Consider the following 22,176-nt stretch of genomic DNA (forward strand, 5'->3'; position numbering starts at 1 on the left):
TTTTTCCATGTCCTTTTTGCATAACGCGAGTGACCGATAAAAAAAGTTATTGCCAAACCGATAAAAGTTTATTGTGTTGGCTTTTTTGGTTGTAGTTTAATCAATTAATTTTATGGGATGTTCTGTGAGAAAAATGTTTTGACTTCTTAGAATAAAAGTGATTTCTGTTTTAGCCTCTGAAGAAGAACTTGCTAAGTTCGCAACGTCAGGCCACATTAATTTTTAGATTAATTAAAGTAAAAAGTTGACGGAAAACCCCTTCTACATGTAACACGAGTTACCATGGAATTGCCCACATAGTTTAAAGACAGTACTGAAATGAAACAAATCATAAAGTTGTTAGAAGCACTTGAACACTTGATGGCATACTGTGTACCGGTACTTGCATGTTTGATATTTATTAATCCTTAAACACTTGTACTTAACTTTGTACTATACAGGGCGAGTCAAAAAGAGAGTGACCTGGATTAATTTTAAAAAGCTTTTTCTTGAAAGTGAAGAAACAATCAGACAGCCACGTTTAAATTACAATGCAAAAGTTTATATTAATTTAAGTGTTGTTAATGTTTATAAGTTAAACAATGACAGCTTAGTTACTAAAGCACCGGTACGGCGTTCCTGAAGTTGCAGGTTCAAACCCCACTCCAGTTAATTTCTTTGTTCAACCTTAAAAATCTTTATAACTGCACCTACATGTACAGTGGTCAGTTTTCCTTTGTGGTTTATATGATCATTTTATATGTACGTTACAATTCATTCTTCAAAAGCTTACAATGCCAAGCAAATTCGATTCAGTTTGCTCCACTGAACAAAACCAGACACTTCTTTTCACAAAAAACACTTCCCTGAAAATCTTACCTCCAACTGATTCTCACCGTCTTTATAACTGAACCAATATATAAGTTATGGCCAAAAAAAAAAGTCTCAGGTTTCTGGTATGCGCACGCGTTGCCATAGCCATGCGCGTCGTCAAAATGAAAAAGTTTTTTTTTAATGTAAGATGATGTCTCAAAACTGCCAAACTCACTGGTTTGACTGGAATCCTGCTGCTGCACAATTTTAACGTGTTTTTAGATGGGGTTTCCATCAAGCTTTATGTGGCCTCTCTGGACTCCCATATATCTTGAACTAAAATAGTCGGGCACCATTTGAAGAAAAGCCGACATCAGCCGACATTTGAAGAAAAGAAAAGTAAAAAAAAAAAAAAAAGCTGCGTCACCGCACCACTTTTGGGGCAAGCTCCATACAAGAAACCGAAGACTTTTTTGGGGGGCCTGAGCAACGCTTGCTCAATTAGTAAAGCACAGGTCACAGGTTCAAACACTCCAGTCAATTTCTTTGTTAAACCATGTTTATATATTATTATATAATATATTTATTTATGCAAAATTTCACATTAATTTACCGGTAACTTTAATATTTATAAGTTCAACAACGATGAACTCAGTCACTAAAGCACCGGTATGGTCTTTCAGAGGTCGCAGGTTCAAACCCCGCTCCAGTCCATTTCTTTGTTCAACTTAAAAATCTTTATAATTGCACCTAGTCAGTTTCCCTTTGTGGTTGATTTGATAATTTAAATATTTCATTCAAAACTTACAATGCCAAGTAAATTTCGATTTAGTTTGTTCTAATCAACAAAACCAGACACTTCTTTTCGCGAAAACACTTCCCTGAAAATCTTACCTCTGACTGACTCTCACCGTCCGCGATTGTGTTTTCCATTTCCCAACTCTCCTTTGCAGAGTCTGGTTTCGGAGTCTCCACAGGCAAAGCAATGTCTGGCACATTCTGTTTCTTCGGGTCAAAATTTTGCCGTTTCTTCATTTTTTCCCCAAAAAGTCAATTTCTGTTGATACCAGACACTGACCCGAACCAAAATACCAGTAAATCCAGGTTGCGTAAGAACAGAGTAACAGCACCAGGTTGTCTGACACACAGGTACCGGTAATTATGACTCCTGATTACAATGCTCTTCTACTGGTGTAGCGTCAACGCATGTGTATCATTGTGTGTGTTTTTTTTCTTGAACCGATTAAGTGGGAATTTTTTTTTAATAATTGGCTGTCAGCCGTGGTAGTCGGGTGGAACCGACTCGTGGCCGTTATGAATTATTGAACAGGTGGGCGGAGTCATAACTAGGAGTCGAGAAAAATCTTACAGTTTCAAATTATCAAATAAAGCACAACGGGAAACTGACTGCACTGTACACAAAAATGTACATCTAGGTGCATACATGTACATGACGAATGTTTATGAGTGCAATGGAAAGAATATTTTCATGAGGTAAAAGACTGACTATTCCACCCAACGAGAATGGAACAGTCAATCTTTCACCAAATGACAATATTCTTCCCATTGCACAAATTAAAAAAAACCCATTCATTAGTTGTTTTATAAAAACCTAAATAGCTCCTTACCATTTGATATAAAAAACAATATTTTAGGCTAACCTTAATTTTTCTTCACTTCCATGGCCATCTACAACATACGTATTATGAATCCAACAGGTAGTTAAAGTTCCAATCCAAACAGTTGTAAACACAAGAAGTTCAAAGTTCAAGTCTTATTTTTTTTTAAAACCAGTCTACAACTGTAAGTACTGGTCGAACACTTTAACTGTCCAAACACTGAAGCAAAAATCTGCGCCCTATCTTCCTGACTGATTGGGTTCTTGTGCAGGACAGATCCTTTCCCCTTCCTTCAATTTGACCATCATTGCTTTGTACCTGTACCGGTAGGTCTTGTTTGCTCTGAATGACCTTCTTTTACTGTTTTCTTCAAAATAACAACATGCCAGAAGAAATAATTTCACAGGGAGCTTAGTGTCATTACTATCTTTAAACCAAGTAAGATTTTTAACAATAACTTGCAAAAGCTGCAAATGGTCTACTCTACCTGTAATAAAAATGTAGAACTTTAGAAAAAGTGTAATGCCGACGTTGCATATAAATGATTCTATCTGATTATTTTATCTGACAAATTATTCCACCACCACCATCAATCTTCTAATTGGTATTTTGTCATTATTGGTAGCATCAAAGCCATTAACAGTCCTGTACATGAAAGAATTGTGAAAAGACCATCATTAAATATTCATTTCCCAACTTAAGGGCAATTCCATTTTTGTGGGTCATACCATTGTGACCTGAGGGGCTCATCACCACTGAATGAAGATTTGGTGCAGCCAAAGGCATTGTATTATAAACAAAACCCTCAACATTTTCAAAATGTTGCCAAAAAAAAAAAATGGACTAACCTTTGAACATTAGAATCCGTTTAAAAGAAAAACTTCCCATCATACGTATGTACATTGTAAGTTGAAATACATGCAATTAATTTATATTAATAATGCAACAAGAAAGACAGAGTCTGGTTACGGTAGCAGACCAGTAAATAAACTTCCATAGACCCCAATGGTAAATGCTCCCACTTCAAAAATTCGGGAAAAATACTCACAACTCTCCAAGGTGTTCGAGACACACATCAAATTAAAGCTTATTTCATCATCTTTCATTTTCTTTTCAATTTTCGGGGGGTCAACTGATGACTTTTAGGAGAAATTTCCATCTGAAGATGATCACCCCTGAAAATAGTCCTGAAGCCCATCGCCATTTTGAAAAACGATGCCTACACTCCATTGCAAAATAGAGCACTTTTAGGGTCCAAATTACATCAAAATTACACAGAACTGCAAGCTCCCAGTCCTGTGCACGGCTTCCACCCATATTTTTTACAAACCCTCAAGTTCATGGCCCACAGCATGCTCAAATACCGAAGATTTTGAGGGCATGCAAATCGTGATTTGGCCGGCGCAGGCAATTTCGGACCGATTTACTGGTCTGCACCCTATAAACGCCTACAAACAGCCCCCTCTGTTGATAGTAAAACATATTTTGTGCTGCATGGAGGTTCAAAGTGCTGCCCTCTATTGACATGGCAAAAAAAATGGGTAACTTCAACAACTCACGCTAAATTGTCCTAAAATATGTTTTTGGGGGTTGTTCTCGGGACAAGAAAACGTGTCTACATTTCAGAAATGATTTGCTAACGAAAAAAAAATTCCTAGATCCGCCCCGGAACGGAAGTGGAGATAATGATGATTTATCAGAATTTCTCAACTTTTAAAGAAATTCTTAAATGCTATAACTTGGGATTTTCCGATTTGATCAAGTGCACCAAGTTTGGGAACACTTTTTTTCCGGACGCCACTGTTTTTTAATGTCGGCCTTTGCTGCTCGCACTGTCACACACCCAGCTTTTGTGTGATCTTGGCATCTCTGTAGTTGAATTGCTCTGGCTGTATAAGAGGAACAAATACCAAATCCAGGCTTGAACCAAGACCACAAGAAAGGGGTCAATGTACACCTCACACATCTATTACGTGATTTACATTCATCAGGTGGTCGTCCGTAATTGAGATTTTCTCTTGCAAATCGCAAACCCACCACTATCTACAGCTGACGACAGCGACATATTTATTAAACCCTGCAATCGTAAATTCTGGGCTTTCCAAACAATGCTCCAATTTTCTTTGAACATCTTAGCAGCTGGGTTTTCTGTCTTGTTGCAGTTGTGCCAACGTGGTTGGCGTGCTGGTGGTTGGTGTGCTGGTGGTTGGCGTGCTGGCTGGAGCGTGGGAAACGTTGACACTTTCAAGATGATTTGTGTTCCCGATTTGAGAACGGTGACAATTCTGGGTCTCCTAAAAGTAGGCTTGGGGTTATTTTGTCAAGCCCTGGGCCCTATTTACACAATCCCTCACCAAGACGTTGTGAGGGTAGGTGAGGGTAACTTGTGAAAGTAGGTGAGGGTAACATAGCTTGGAGCACTGCCCATGGTGTGTACATGTATGATGTGTGAGAAATAATCTTGGTGTTCCCCTGACCAGTCATTCTGATTTGATGCGTGCGATCACATCCCCACACCATCACACGCCTAAAAGCTGCCCGAGAAGTGCGACTAATCGCACGCCTGAATCCCTCCGTACCGCACACCTCAGCATACATTTACGGCATAAATACTTCATAATTTATGCGGAAAAAAGTATGTCGGTGAAGAGAAAACAGCTTTAATTTGTAAACCAAGATGAATAGTACTGTACAAAAAAATACCACATGGTTCAGTCCCAGCTTGGACCACAGAATCACTTGCCTAGAAAAATCACACGCCTAGATAAATCACACGCCTAGAAAAATACAGGTGTGCCTTTTTCCACACGCCTGTGATTTTCAAACCAGAAGGACTGAAGGCAAATCAAGTAAAGCCTACATGTAGTTTCCTGACCGTGGGACCATGGTGCGTGTGCTCTTGAGCAAGGCATTTTACCATTATTGCTTCGTCCTTCGGATGGGATGTAAAGCCGTAGGTCCCGTGTGTTGTGTAATGCACGTTAAAGAACCCAGTGACACTTATCGCTAAGAGAAGGGGTTTGCCCCGGTGTTTCTGGCAGTGGCTGCAATATGCACCGCAGCACCTTGTCAACCCTTATCAGGTGCTACATAATGGGTCTCATATACTTTATTTACCTTTCTTTAATAATAAACATAATTTCCAGCGCCTTGAGTACCTACATGTAATTGTTGGTAGATACGTGCCCTACATAAGACTCCGTTATTATTATTATTATTATATCGACATAAGAAACGCAGAGAGCAACGCGAACAAGACCCGAACTACAGGGTGGTTCAAAATAAATGAAATCCACTTTTGACAGCAATTTTTATCTATTTTTAAAAATTATTTTTAACTTTTGATTAGTAGCTATTGAAGTACTGGCCTTTAAGCATCAGTCATGATCAGTGATGAAAAAAATCATTGCAATTGCATATTTTGTCTCTGAGTTAAATGTAGTTTGAACATTTCATGTGCCAAAACTGTTTGTCCATGGAGATACATTCTTCCAAAATCAGACCACACATTTTTGCTATAGCCTCAATCCTGCAAAATCCTCAATTTTTCAAAGAGGAGTTTGGAGGATTTGGGAAGGTTAGGGTTAAAGTAAAGATACTGCTTTTATCAGGATTTTTCCAGTGTTTGTACCCAGAAAATCTCATTGTTACATGAACAGCGCCCTCACTTGTTAAAAAATATTGCTATTACTGAATGTAAACAAATTAAAATTGAATGTAATTTATGTACGTACCCGTACACAGATAAATTATGCAAACAAAAAAACCATGAAAAAAAAAAGCAAAACAATAAAAAAGCACATTTGCACAACTACGAAAGTGGCAGCTGGCGAAGTCTAGTGCAGCACTCACATTACTAAAAATCTCCACGGGAAAAGCCCAAAGGACTCTCCAAACCTGTCAGGAAATATTCATCAATCAGTTGGGACCACTCCAACGAGATAATCAGGAAGTTATAAAAACAGGCTGCATCGTCACAACTCAGCAATTTATTACTAGGAAACCGATTTACGGGGGGGGGGGGGGCAAAACACTCTCCAAAGCAATCAGCAGATGAGTTTATGACTTGTACTAGACAGAGAAACCACCTGTTTTTTTTCTCAATTTTTGTCCATTCAATTTCACGCAATTCTCATGATAATGTAAATTTATACATAAATTACAAACTGAACATGCTGATAACTTTTTTGTGGTATCAGGACTAGTGTACAGTTGAAATTCATGCACATGTGCTTTAAATGTTTTAATTTTTTTTTACAAGATGTAATTTTATTGTGTTTTTTTGTCTTTGTGAAAACTTTATTGGGGTTTTTGTCTAAATTGTGAGTTACACGTACCGGTACGTACCATTATACTCTTAGTGAATGTCCGTTAAAAAAAACCCACCAAAACACCAGCAAACAAACCAACACACTTGTAAACAGTACTCAGTTATAAACACAACAAACATTAAACCCAAATCTTCCAACAATATTGAAAATGTCAAGTACGAAATAATAGCCCCCTAAAGCTTCCTGAGTTGAACGTACATGTTGAACTACCGGGGGGGTAATTTATTGAGAGAATGGTATTGTGCACATTATTGCAACTCATTGTAGCGGTACTTTCATTATTATATCAAAGATCATAACATCATGTTTTTGTCACGTACACCACCATACACTCCACGCACATAGTACATACTGGTACACATGGGACAATGTGCATGAACTGCACATGTTAAAGGAAGAGTAACCAGACCATTTGCAGATATCCAAAATGTGACCGACCAAGTTATCGTGCAAACAGCTTGCTTGGTATAAAGTAATGACACTAAACTCCCTGTGAAATTATTCCTTCTGGCATGCTGTCATTCTGAAGAAAACAACAAAAGAAGGTCATTTCCAAAGATGTGTCAAGTGACACATTTTTAAAAGTTTCCACGCATACCACCCCATGCGTTCTAATTTGTAACTGGTTTGCAATTGGGTGACTCCGTGAATGGCTGAATGAGAGTCGTGTCCCGAATGCGATTCCGGGACTGTGTCACAAGAGGGCGCAATTCAAAATATGACTCGGCAACTTTGGAATTGAAATCGAGATCCATAAATGTTTGTTCTGTTTTTTTTTTTAAACATACAGCATTCATAGTGCTTAAAACTTTATCAGGTTAGCTACGGTATTAAGCATCCATCTTTAGGTTTTGAGCACTTTTGTTGGTTCCAAGGGAAAGAATGCACAAATGACAAATCATCTACTGTGGAGATCCCGCCTGCGAGCGACACTGTTCACTCTACCTTTAAAGGGAAAATACAACATTTGTAAACATCAAAAAATAAAACTACCAAATCATTTTGAAATACCTTGCTGGACTGTTAGTGAATGACAGTGTAAAGCACCCTGTAAAATCATGGCACCTGGTATACTGTCATTTTCAAGAAAAGTGGTATTTTTGTATCAATTTCCAACGCTGGTCGGCCGACCAGCGTTGGAAAAAACTGGCTTTTTTTCAAATACTGGCCCCAATTGACCACCGCACTTGTTTGCAATCGATTACACACCTATGAACGGGTACAAGCCAGCTAGACTGGTTCCCTGACCTTACAATTCCCCAATGTATGTAAATTGCTCTGTTTCTTCTTATATGGAGTCAGGGAACCAGACTACAGGAAAATGATTGTTTTTCTTGGTTTTTATTGCATTTTCGAACCCAAAACCTCAAAAAGTCAGTGTAACTATATTTGCTATATATTTCCAACCCCCCAATTCCATTCATTTCTGAAAATTACAGCAAAAGCAAATGATGTATATTCCCTTTAACAATAAAGGAAAGCCCAACTATCATCACAGTGGTCAATTCAACCACCACCCCACCCAAAGTGCCAGAAAATTTAGGTTGACCTCTGCAACCCCTACTGTCAAATGAAAATACATGAGCCGGGGGAAAGCGCGCTGTGCCAGGGAAGCGTGGACCCATGGGAAGGGAATTTTAAAGGTAGAGTATCATTTGTCATTTGTGCATTTTTTTTTCCCCGTTTGAAGCAACAAAGAGCTATGGAAAGACAGATGCTTCACGTATCCCTACGAGATAGAGTAAAACATGAAGTAATTTGGCAGAAAACTGGGGTGAAAGATGTCATAGAGAAAGTCAGCGAAGCAAAATGGAGATGGGCAGGGCATGTAGCAAGAATTCAGGATAATAGATGGACATGCAGATTAACAGATTGGCAACCACGAATGGGAAAGCGAAGGAGAGGAAGACCAAAGAAAAGATGGAGAGATGATATAACTACATATATGGGAACAGCGACTTGGACTAGGACAGCCAGAAACAGAAGTGATTGGAAACGTCATGAGGATCGAGGGCTTCATTCGACATCGGATGGACGTAGCCTGATAGATAGATAGATAGATAGAAGCAACAAAAGTGCTCAGAGTCTTAAGGAGGGTGCTTAACAACTTTCGCCCAAGTACAAACCAGCTGCCAACAGAAATGTCCAAAAATGTGTCACTTGACACATCTTTGGAAATTGCCTTCTTTTTTACTGTTTTCTTCAATATGACAGCATGCCAGAAAGAAAAATTTCCCAGGGATTTTAGTGGCATTACTATCTATAAACCAAGTATGCTTTTCAACAATAATTTTGTCAGTTACCGGTACATGTACTTTTTGGATAGCTGCAAATGATACCGTATATGACAAGTGATACTCTCTCTACCTTTAATGCACCCACTGAGAGCCTCAGGTCTTAGGCACTGTGAGATCTTTATATTCGTGGGAGTACTACGTGCATGTTGGCAGGGGACCTAGGCTCCAGGCTCACACGGTTAAGGCACCCTGCGGTGTAAGGTCGCCATGAAGGTCAAGATGGGTTTCAGGTAGTGAAACAGGAGTTAGTTGAACTTGAACTTAATAAGGTCGCCAAAGAAAATCATCCCAACTAACGGGGTATTCTCACAAGGTGAAGAGTGAGAAGAAAAGGTAAAGGTAAAGGGGCGAACCTGTGTTCACAGGAACAGAGTGCCCATCTCTCTTTCGAAGCAATTGGGCCAGACTCGAGTCCACGAAATGCTGCTGTGGTGGGGGGGGGGGGGATCACCAAACATTCTCCACAGCGAGTCTGTTACCTTCTCAGCATTGAATAATGCATGTACCCATTTAACACCTGGGTTGAGAGGAGTAATTGAAGTAAAGTGCCTTACTCAAGGGCACAACACGCATGGCCACGGAGGGAGTTATACACACACTCAACCAACTGGTTATTGACCAAGATCTTGACCAAGTGCATCCTACGAAATCAGCAATGCACTTTTTCCATGTTTACCAATTCCTCAATCCTCCAAATTCCTCCACTTTGGCAAAGATGATTTTGAAGGATTCAGGGCGGTTAGGGTTAAGTTAAACAAAAAATGAAAGTGAGGCCAGCTGCATAAAATAGTCCGACACAATCCCATTCAACAGTGTTCAATTCATAAAACAGGTTGAGGGAACACGATCAACAGTGGCTTCCTTGTGAATATGGTCTAAAGGGCATCTAAAGTACATACATGTTGCCAATTTTCTTCTTTTGAGCAAGAAAGTGAGAAAGTTTGAACACTATTTCTTCAGGGGCAAATGATTGAGAATGATATCAACTCAGCCCCATAATTTTAGCCCTTTTCACACTAGAGCCTCTCAACCCGGGTTGAACTCAACCCTGGGTGAACCCAGTGCCGCCTGGGTTGAGGTTTTTGATTTTTCAACCCCGCGTGCAACCACGCATCGTTTCACAATTGTTTCAGGCAAATCAAGCTTTCATGCTCAGTTACTGTACTACTGTTTTTAACCCTGGCAAGAATTTCAACCCGGGTTGAAAATCTCAAGCCTGGTCTGGAGCAGGGTTGGGTTTAACCCGGGGCGAAATCAATCTCCATTTTCAGGGGGTTGACGCAGGGTTGAAATTTTTCAAGTGTAAAACGACGCACGTTTTCCACCCTGTATCAAACCTGCGTCAACCGCGAGACTAGTGTGAAAAAGGCACTATAGCCCTAAAAAATACAAAAACAAAACAGTGGTGGATCAAAGGGGCGGGTGTCTCACCAACTTTCCCCTCCGACTGACAGTATGTTTTGAAATCCTTAAATATAATGGACTTATTCCCAAATTTTCATATATTCCCTGAGTATTGTCATCACTCAATAAATTGCCAATCTTGATTCATTGCTACAGGCCTTTGGTCCCATAACGACTTGACTACAATGCCTCATTCATCTCTCTCCTACCCTTGAAAAATCTTCAACTTCAAACCTCAGCCCTCCCCCCCCCTTAAGAAAATCATGGATCCGCCACAGGAAAAACAAAACAAAAACAACTCTAACCCTTGCCACGCTGCAGCATTACGTTGCTGACTGATTCCCATTATTACAATAGAAGGAATTTCAGTGACATGAAATGCCGACAGCCTATCCATTTCAGTTCTTGGAGGTACAACTGGTACATGATTACAACATTCCATTGGCTGAGTAATGTTGGGCTGCTATGTTTTGCTTGGTGTGCAGTCGCTGATCTGACTGATTGCTGGGGCGCTGGTAGACTTTAAAGGAACCATGCAGTGGAAATTTTGTTCATCTTGTTTTCTTGCACAGTACAAAAATTAGTCATTCAAAATTACCCACAAAAAAGTTTTGAATAAAAAGTGGCTAAGTTGTCCAAACAAGCTGTTTAACATGATAAAAAAGTAAAAAGTGGATCTTACCCCAAGAAAATGAAGACAAATTTGATATTTATTTGTAAGTAAAAGCTATAGAGACACTACTGTTCTGCCATGCTTTGGCTCATGAATATGGACATTTTCATTAGCTTAAAAACTAAAATGTTGAAATTTGTCCCTTTTACTGACTACAAAGGAGGTGGAAAGTCATAGAAACATGGCAAGAAAGCTGTTTTAAATGTATCTAAGTCCTAAAAATCCTATTGCATGTTTCCTACATGTATGGGCAACGGTAACTCAAATTCAATGGTAACTCGCGTTACATTTGAAGGGTCTTCCGTCAACTCTGTGCAGTTATTCTACAAACTCAAAGCATTTGCAAATGTACACCTGGATTTGTCTCACAATTAGTTTTTCTGCCCATCTAAGTTAAAAACAATATTGTACATACTGGTAAGAAACTGATTATACCCCCAACCCCCCCCCCCCCAACCCCCATCTACATGTATTTAATTAAAACAAAAACTCACATTTTACATTTTGCATGTAATATGTAAACATCAAAATGACTTCCTAAATTCCATGAGTTTAGTGTACAAAAAGCAAGTTTTTTCACCCCCAAAAAATTATATTTGACCCTATTCCATCTCAATGTCACATTAGTCTCGGTCTTGTTGTCCCCTTTTATACCACATTTGAGGTTATGATGCTCGTAGTTTGATTACGTCATTAAAAAAAAAATCATTACATGTACATGGCCCCTCCTCAGTTGTCAGGAAAAGCATGGATGTTAAAGGGAATATACATGTACAACATTTGCAAACATCAAAAAAAAAACTACCCAGTTTTTACGAAATACCTTACTAGGATGTTGGTAAATGACAGTCTAAAGCATCCTGTAAAATTATGGCACCTGGTGTCAAGTCGTTTTCAAAAAAATGATATTTTTGTATACATTTCCAACGGTGGTCGGCCGACCACCGTTGGAAAAACCTAACTATTATTAACTGCTGCTCCAAATGTACAATTTTTTTCAGTCCAAATTTTGTTTGCTATTGGTTACATGTTCATAAACAGACCTGTGCAGGCCAGCTAGACTGGTTCCCTTACCTTACAATTTTCCGACATCTACACGTATAAATTGATCCATTTTATCTTTGGTGGAGTCAGGGAACCAGACTACTTAAACATTTTTGTTTTTCCTGGTTTTTCAAGCATTTCTCGAACACAAAACTTCAAACATGTCAGTTAAACAATATTTGATCTATTATACTAACCCCTCAAATAGTTCATTTCTGAAAATTACAGCAAAAGCCAACATGTACATTCCCTTTAACCTGATTAGTTTTTACAATTGATTAATTTCAACTTACAGACAAATCTCCAAAAGCTTGAGAAAGTCGCAGACAGGGACAAGAATCGTGATCTTCATCATGACCACCCCATCAGAATGAACAGACACTGATTGAAATGAAACCCGTACACATGAACTTTGATACATGAACTTGTACTGCCACCACTGAGATATAAGTACTACTTCTAACTGCTCATGAACTAATTGATTGATTTATAGGCCTGTCACAACAGGTGGAAAATTAATGCCCAACAAGGGGAACATCAATGTGTGCATTGCACTTCCAGCCAACCACCCCGACAAAAGGGTGATAACGAGTGTACTCACATGTCATCGTTGAACAATTAACAAATAAAATTGATAGTGGTGAGCATAATAAAAGATAGAGTAATCCTAACACCTTTGTGAGGGTAGGGGCTTCTAAATGGAGGGTACAGATAGGTGGCTGTGAGGGTATAGAGACCAGATTGTGCTGATCAAGAGCTGATGCAGGAAACTGGTCTCATGCTATGATGAACAGGGGTAAATTGTGAAGCATTTTGAGACTTTATAACATATTAAAGGGGATATACAACATTTGCATACATCAAAAAACAAAACTGCCAAATTTAACAAAATACCTTACTGGACTTTTATGAATGAGAGTCTAAAGCATCCTGTAAAATCATGGCACCTGGTGTGCTGACATTTTCAAGAAAAGAGGTATTTTTGTATCAATTTCCAATGCTGGTCGGCCGAACACCGTTGGAAAAAACTCGCTTTCAAATACTGCTCCCAATTTATCATACCGGTATTTAGTTAGACCGCATGTTCTCCGCAATCAATTACACACCTGTTGAACGGGTACAAGCCAGCTAGACTGATTCCCTGACCTAACAAGTCCCTGACGTCTTTAAATTGCTCCGTTTCATGTTAAGTGGGGTCTGGGAACCAGACTACAAGAAAATGATTGTTTTTTCTTGGTTTTTCCAGCATCTACGACAACATCAAACAAGTCAGTTTTACAATATTTGCTATAAAATACTAACTCTCCAAATCCATTAATTTCTAAAAAATTACAGCAAAAGCAAATGTTGTACATTATAATATACCAGTATTCCCTTTAAAGTGAGGTTACGGTATTGAGCACCATTAATTCATATTATCATTAAACTGTAATCATCCTTGATGTACACTTTTTTTGGAACCTTCAAATCGAGCATCCCATTTGAACTTTCCCTTTGTTCTGCAATGACCCACTTGTTTTGTTCAAAACACTGTTTACAATCAATATCATTGAAAAACTTGTCTTTAAAAGCATGGTCCATAAAAATTTGATGGAGCACCACACCAGGAAGGCTAAATTTCAAGGTCAACTGTTAAACACTATTGTCCACTCTAACACAACTGAAACAGGGATGAGATTATCAATTTTTTTTTAAAAGTCTGAAAAATGAATGAAAGGTCTGAAAGACACATCTTTTTCTATACAGATGTCTTTCTCTCAGGTTTAAAAAGTCTGAATTCAGACAAAAGTCTGACAAATCTCATGCTTGCTGAAAGTAGAATGTTTCATATTTTTTATACAGTCGAACACCTTTATAGCAAGGTCCTTGGGCCTTTACAAATTACCTTGTTATAACAGGTACATGAACCTTGTAACAGTATTGGAAAACAAAGGAAAACAAAAACAACAAAGACTTGGGACCTAAAGTTTTGCTTGTTATAAGCAGTATCTTGTATTAACAGTACTCTTCTTATCAGGGTTCGACTGTACTCTGTAAAATAGTTTGTATACTTTGTATACCTGTGCACAGAACTATGGAAACAACTACAGCAAAAAATAGCGTCCTTGATTCCTTGTCAGACTTTTTAGTTTAAAAAAACAAACTGTTCTTTAAGATAACCATTAGGTGTCCACTTGTCAAAGTTAAACAAACGACATTAATGCATACAACAGAATGAATGGAATGTCAACGCGTAAACACTGCTACTTCATAACAGGAAAATCAATGTGGTCGTTATGACATCATCAAGCTTAGCGTTTCAATGGTTTCTCTTTCCAGATAACCAGGCTAATCCTATCTAAAGCCCATGACTGACCCTATTCAATGAGCGCATGATCTGAATACAGGGAACCTGTGACTGTGAGTAGCAAACAGGTGAAGAGCCTGACAACAAAAAGCGTCTTGAGAGATCAACTGTGGCAAGTCAAGTGGACCAACGCTTTCCAAAGTCTGTAATCAAAAGGCTTGAAAGTGGTCACTTCTTCACCAGTGATCAGACTGTAGACAAGGTCTCCAGGCAGGGGCTACTGTATTCCAACGAGCTGCTGCCAAGCATAGAAGTGTGCTAAGCACAAATCAAATTTGGCTTAGCAAAGACAGGATACCAGCTGAAAAATCATGCAATGCTTATGGCTCATGACTGGTTCGCTGCTACCGGTACTTGCTGAGCATGGTTTTCTACTTGACAGCTCTTTAAAATTTGGCCCAGGGCAAGTTACCCACGGAAAATCGGCTAATGCGCCAGTCAACTGTGGTTAACTGGATTTACAAAATAAAAATGAATACATGTTTACAAGGAGATTATCCCAGGCTACAGAATTGAGCCCCGTTTAGATCTGTGTGCATGTATTGTAATAACAAAAAAATGTACCAAAGGTTTGCATGGTGCAGATCAGTGAGAATGAGTTCTGTGTATGGCCAAAAAATATAATAGTTTTGCTTCTGGTTTCCCTACCTACCGTACCCTATTCTGACAGCCCCTACCCTATTTTTTAGAAAAATGAGAAAAACAAAACACCCAAAACCATCAGTTTCTACCTTTTACCCTTGACTATAACAGGCAGACATCTCCATATGATCGTACACAAAAAAATTGGCAAAAAAAAGAAGAATTTTCTACCATTGTAATCAGAAGCAGAACTAATTTTTTTGGCCTAAGCTCTATAGATGCATCTCTTTTGTGAGTTGTGCCTTTGTGAGTGTTTCTGAGAAGAGATGGTCACCTGAACCAGAAAAGATCACACTGTTCAAAATGCCAAGTTGGTCTCCTATGGTACTGGTGCTACAGTGTATCGTGCTGCAAAACAATTATTCTAAATTAATACCAGAAATCACACGTTTCCTACCAATTCAATCCTCCAGAGTCAATAATCAGCAAAAATGGTGAAATTTGTTTCATCGATCGGAAGCAATTATTATTTTCTGCAACGCAGTATAGTCTATGACCATACTGTGTATGCATGCGTCAGTTGGTAATTAAAGTGACACATTTTCATGAACTTAATTTCCCTTAAAAGAAATCCACCAGAGTCCATAATCAGCAAAAATGGTGAAATTTGTTTCATTGATCGGTAGTGATTTGATTAACAAAACGAAAAAACCCACAATTTAGGAAAGAAAATTCATTTATTGGGGAAAAAGAAAAAAGATGTAAATTTTCCAAGAATCAAACCCCGAACATGCAGCATTGTGACCACTGGCCTTATGTAGCATGCCACAATGGTGCTACGATCTTCCCTGGAAATCTGAAAGTTCTGCATGTATATTTAGTGATTTGAAATATGGATGATCATGGTACCGGTATATTAAAGGGAAGATACAACATTTGCAAACATAAAAAAAAAACCTGAAATGATCAAATATTCACGTAATACCTTACTGGATGGTAGGGAATTACAGTCTTAAGCATCCTGTAAAATTGTGGCTCTGGTGGTGTGCTGACGTTTTCAAGAAAAAGGTATTTTTTTCAATGCTGGTTGGCCGACTCGCTTTGGAGAAAACTTTTTTTTTTCAAACACAGGGGTACAAGCCTGCTAGACTTATTCTCTAACGTTACAATTTCCAAAGTCTATAAATTGCTCCACTTCATCTTAAGTTGGGTCCGGGAACCAGACTTCAAGAACATGATTGGTTTTCTTGTTTTTTTTCCCCAGCATCTACAACTATATTCTACAGGCCCAAAACTTGAAACAAGTCAGTTTATACCGGTAGCAACATTTGCTAAAATCTTCCAAAACCATTTATTTCTGAAAATTGCAGCAAAAGCGAATGTTATACATTCCCTTTAATTAAATCATGTGATATATTTCACGTGTATTATAAAAGTAACTAAATGACTTTACTAGCCTGCTCTGCTTAGCACACAAACTAATTTGTTTCTTAGAACAACAAACATTTGCTTAGTAAAAACAGAAGTTGCTAGCCCCTTTAATGCACACGTTAGGCCCTATAGTATTTCTTTTCATTAGTCACTGTAAACACTGACAATTATGCACACTGGAGTCCCTACAATTGAACAAGTTTACAAAGTTTACCTTTTAACAAAAGGCGGTTGACATAAGGCAATCGGATCTATGTCAGGGAGTTTGTCTGGTGGAATTTGGCATGACACCCACTGAAAAAATAAAGTGTGTACAGTAAAGTGCCCAAGAGAACAGTGTAAATATACATGGGGGTTACTTGAAAAGTTGAGGGCTTCGCTTTAAAGGCAGGGGCTTTCGAAAACTTTAAAGTAAACTACATGTAGTAGAGCTCTTTAAGTATGAGTGACTGTAAAACTAAAATGGAAATTTGGAACTTACTCTGTGCTTAAAGGACACTGCGTCCTGGAATACGCCCCATTGCGCTACAAAATTCATTTTGAACGAAATGATGCTAATCGGAAAGAACATTTAAAAGTACCGGTAGGATATAAACATCCACACAACTATCCTTTAAAAACTGGGTGCTTTTGTAGTATGGAAATCCATGTAATGTCTACATTTACATATACGGGAAAAATAGAAAACCCTGTATGTTTATGTCTGAGCGCCAACGAGCAGCGACCAAACTTTCAATACACATTTGCTGATTCAATACAAATACTTGTCTTTTGGAAACTTTGCTGACCAGTAGCACACAGTGTCTCCATGACAACCACAGTGAGGCACGAGTACCGGTATTAATGGAAACCACTCGACTGCAGTTGAATGACTTTATTGACACACACGTGGAATCAGCCATTGTAGATCTGCTGTGGTGCTTCAGCAAGTGCAAAGTTGCAAACAATATAGTACATGTACATGTACCGGTACACGTGTGTATACGTGTATCATGCTTGTGGTTTTGCAAAAACCTGATTCAAAAGGGACTTCCACTTTCCAAAATCTCTGTGTCAGACCATGGAGGAATTTCTCCATGGTCAGACCCGGTTCCAACACAAAGATTTAGGAACCCTTTTTTATACAAACATCGTAACTTACGATGCATCGCAGCGCTGCGACGCGTCGTATCTCTACAATGCGTTGCAGCTGCGACGCGTCCTGCGATCCATTTCACAAAACACGTCATAAGTGCAACGCGTCGTAGATAGCACAACTCGATGACTGTTTAAGGTACCGGTACCGGTATTTAGTCAGCGTACAGTAAATAGTCGTCTGATATTCAACAAAGAGTCGTCAGATCTCCTCTCGAAATTTTTTAAAACGTAAAACAAAATGGTGGTTGCGTGATGCAATTTTAAAGAAAATCAAGCTCTCAGTGGACTGTATAGCTACATGTACTTTGAAATTTCAACTGCAATATTCCAGGCTAAAATTCGTGAAATGGATCATACGACTTGTCGCGAGTTGCGACGTGTTACACGTCGTAACTCGAGTTGCGACGCATCGCAGCGTTTCGTGAAATCAGGTGCTGGACCTCTAACCAGGTAACATCTACCCCTAATTAGGACCAAACTTGAGAGGCTCTGTCAGGGTAGAAAAATCAACATAGATCTATTGTCAACCCGTGTACACACCAGTACAAGTGTTCATGTATGCGGTATGCCTTGCCTACCCGTGTTCAATGGGATGCGGTTACACTTTAATACGAATCTGTATTGATTCTAACATAGTAGGCTGACAGCATCAAAAGGAACTTAAGTTTGCTTTTTCTCACTTTACTTTCTTACAGTTTGCTTACAAAAGCTTCTGCTGAGTTTTCCAGACAAACGCAAACTGTATTGTTATACAATGGTATTTAACTGTGAAAGTTTACTGATCCATAACACCAAACGTACTGCAAATGTTCATTTATGATGACCTGAGGGGCTCCACAGAGTTACCCAGAGCGTGCGCATGGAACGCAGACTTGTTAAAATTGCAGACACGCAATTTTATTAAATACGGATTGATAAATTGAAATGTATGCAGGTGCCCCCCCCCCCCAAAAAAAAAACCACCCCAAAACTGTCTGAAATTGACATTTTAATTATTGTTACTTTTAAAGACCCCAAATTTGTTAATCAATGTATTTACACAACAAAATTGTTCGGTTTAAAACAGTCCATGTGGGTTTGGTAAGGGGGGGGGGGGGACCACGAATGGCACACTAGGCAATTTCCACCCAGGTGCAAGAAGCCATGGACCACATCACAGAAGACACCATACACAGTGCATGGATAGCTCTGTACAGGGAACATTCTGTGTTGGATCCTTAACAGCATGTAATTTTATTACATCTGCACCCAAGAATGCCAAAAAGGTTTTCACACATTTTCGATCACACAGGTTGAATCCCATTAAGTATTAAGTAACACAGGTGTTACAGCCAAGGTTGCTCAGTGTGTGCTATTGCTTCCTCCATGGTGCCAGACACTTACCCATTATTAAACATTTTAACCGAAAATAACCCGTGCTGACCTGCACCTGGGCAGAACATCCTTGCATCAATAATGCAATATTGAAACTCCAAACTCTCCAAATTGATTGTTTGGGACCATCCCCTTTTTCTTGCTCTGAAAACTACAATGTACAATGTAAGCTCTTAATTTTTTTGATGGAGTGAAAAGAATAGTGTGTGCCATGCATGCTTTTGAAGAGATTCATTTAGTTTTAAATTTAACATTAATAATTCTAACTTACCATTGCTACACCATATCGACAACATGTACGTACAGAAGGTTAGACACTCAAGTACCGTATGTAGTTTCAAAACACTTAAATCCGTCGGATGCATGATGCACAGTTATACATGCATGATGTACGTGTACAGTATATGAAGATCAATTATGAATTCTAATAACGGTGTGCAACTGAATGACAGTGAGCAATAAAAGTAACTACTTATAAACCCTATACAATAATAAAAAGGTACAATAATTGTTTACCATTAACCAATGTCTTCATTTCACAATCACAGTCTAGGTTCAACAACCTAAAGTGCATTCAACCAATAACAGGCTACCGGGGTAATTAGTTTTCTGAGGAGGCTAATCACACCACATTTAAAATGATGGCGACGGAGCCACTAATTATTCCCAGAAATGCCACTGATGGCACACAGCACGCTTTTAATTTCTGAAGAAACTTTGGGTTGTAGCGCCGAAGTATGGGTGCGATCTGAGAATCAATTGTTTGCTACATGTATGCCATTGGTCAATTGTGCTGAACGATCGGCCAATCGTTCCGCCATCAGTTGTTGGCACTGCCAACGGTCAATCACCTTTTTCTTTCTACATTGTAATTCACGGCTCTGGAAAAATTGTTAATAAAAACCTGTGTGATGTAAAGTGTGTGTTTGACTCAGCGGCACATTTTGATGCCGGGGGGGGGGGGGGGGGGGGGGGGGGGGGGGGCAACTGCACATCCGCGCCAAAATGTAAACTTACAAAATTTGTCATCTTGTGTGACATGCCAGTGATAAAATTGCTCACAAGTTTTTTAAGTAGGGTATACTGTACATGTACAACAACTAACCTACATGTATGTACACGTGTATGGAATCTCTGTGGCAATACACATTTTGTTAATGGAGAAAAAAACAACATTCACACACTTTTTTGGCGTCTCGTAACTGGATTCCAAAAACAAAAAAATGTGCCTGCGGCAATGGTGCTCAGTAGCAAAGTTTCTGCTTGTCATTAGATTGACTGCTGTGACTAGTGTTATTCTTTTTAATAGACGCTCATTCAAAATATTGACATCCCTGTCTGTCTCCAACAAATTTGTTTAAAAACAAGATATTGTTAATTCCCTTTCTAATAAGTACCGGTAAAACAACATACTGTTAATTTTCCTTCTAGTCAAGTCAACACAGCTCACACTGTACATTTATATTGATCAAATGCAGGACTGTCACAACTTTCAGCAAAGCTCATTTTCACGGTAGCAGGCCTACAGTCATGTGACTTCCAAGTTTAATTACGTACAAGTATCTAGCCTAATTTACTTTTAATTACAAAATTCTGGCCTCGTCACAGACACTTGGTCATCATTTATTCATCCGACACCACAACAACCGCAGTGTCAACAGCTTGCAGGCAATATATGATGTAATTAAACACCGCTTTAAATACACACAAAATCAATGCCTGCTGTTGATCTGACGGTGATCTACGTGTTCCAATAGTATTGATATTATGCAACGCGTTGCTAAGCCCTCCCTAGCGACGGATGCCCAGACTTTACTTAGAGCAGATGGCCGGCCTAGCGACTTCAAGTAGCGAATCTCAACAGAAATGTGCGACTGGTGGGGTTTTAATTAAATACTTTGCCATGAAACCACAGTAACAATTCGCAGACGCCTACTTTACCTGTAGTGTATTGATTTTTGTCGGAACAGTAACCAAATAATGATATTTTTTTTAGCAGGCTACTTGATCGGCCTTTGGATTCCAGGCACGATCGGATCATTGTGATCTTTTTTTTTCTTTTTTTTTTTGAGAAGATAAAAACTGTAATTTGGCCAGATTACAGTCAATGGGCCCTGAGGACCTACATTGTAAATAATCTGATACCGGTACATGAATGATAAATGTAGGCCTGTACATAATTGTTCTTGGCGCTTTAAACGATTATTAAACCAAAAATACAAGAATCAACAAAAAAGGAAAGTAGAAGATTTACCAAGTTTTGGTCCAATTTGAAGTTTAGAACAAACAGACTTTTTTTTAAAAGGAATCTTACCTTAGATTTAGCATTGATGTGTGCTCCGAGCTCAATTAATCTTTCTGCTACAACAATTTTGTTGTCCTTGACAGCAAGCATAAACGGAGTAACTCCGGTTTCCTGGGGGAAACAAAATATAATTACTTGATGAATAGAATTTCTTAGAAATAAATCTGTGAATCTGTCAGGTGGTTGCACAAGTGCCAACACTCCACAAGTTTTCGATGATCGGATTAAAGACGAATTGAAACTGGTCAGTATTCTTCACTTTCTTTTGTCAGCCCCTCCCTTCCAATCCACTTGTCACGAGAGCACCATCATGATTAGAGGGAAGTACTGGACCAAGTCCGCCAAACTCCATCAATCACACTGCTTTGCTTTAGGCCTCCAGGCCCAAGTCGATCATACGCCATCAATATTTACAGGGGTGTGAGTGACCACTCATAAAAATAGCTGAAAACAGCTGAAAAAGGTGTAAAAAAGCTGAACTTTGGAAAGCTCCTATACTTTTGTACACAACAAGTGAGGAAAAAAAAGCTGAAATCCAAAACAAAAAAAGCTGAAATCAGTTTTAAAGCTGAGATTTCACACCCCTGATTTAGTTAAGGCCTTCAGGACTGAGTCCCCCAAAATCCACCAAAATGGGGTGATTGATTATGACAAAGTTGAGGTTAGGATTTGCTCTCCCCACACCCATAATGTTTTTTCTCTTTATTTTTCAACTGGTAAACATGTTTTATTTCAATCCCTCCACAATTTTTTTAAATTTTTTTTTACGTTTTAGGCATCTGCAACCCTCTGGGATAAAAAGTTTTTATTTTTGGCTGAAACACTTTGGCCTGGCGAGTA

The 22,176-nt window shown here is 38.9% G+C and overlaps 1 protein-coding gene across 1 annotated transcript in view; it reads right to left on the reverse strand.

Moving 5' to 3' along the window:
* Positions 1–22,176, reverse strand: part of LOC119721417 (serine/threonine-protein phosphatase 6 regulatory ankyrin repeat subunit B-like) — a 71,829-nt gene that overhangs the window by 46,786 nt on the left and 2,867 nt on the right. The window contains 1 exon segment of the mRNA XM_038191496.1: positions 21,346–21,447. Coding sequence (XP_038047424.1) covers positions 21,346–21,447 — 102 coding nt within the window.

Source organism: Patiria miniata, unplaced genomic scaffold (genome assembly GCF_015706575.1).
Source record: "Patiria miniata isolate m_02_andy unplaced genomic scaffold, ASM1570657v1 HiC_scaffold_13, whole genome shotgun sequence".
NCBI classification, from domain to species: Eukaryota; Metazoa; Echinodermata; class Asteroidea; order Valvatida; family Asterinidae; genus Patiria; species Patiria miniata.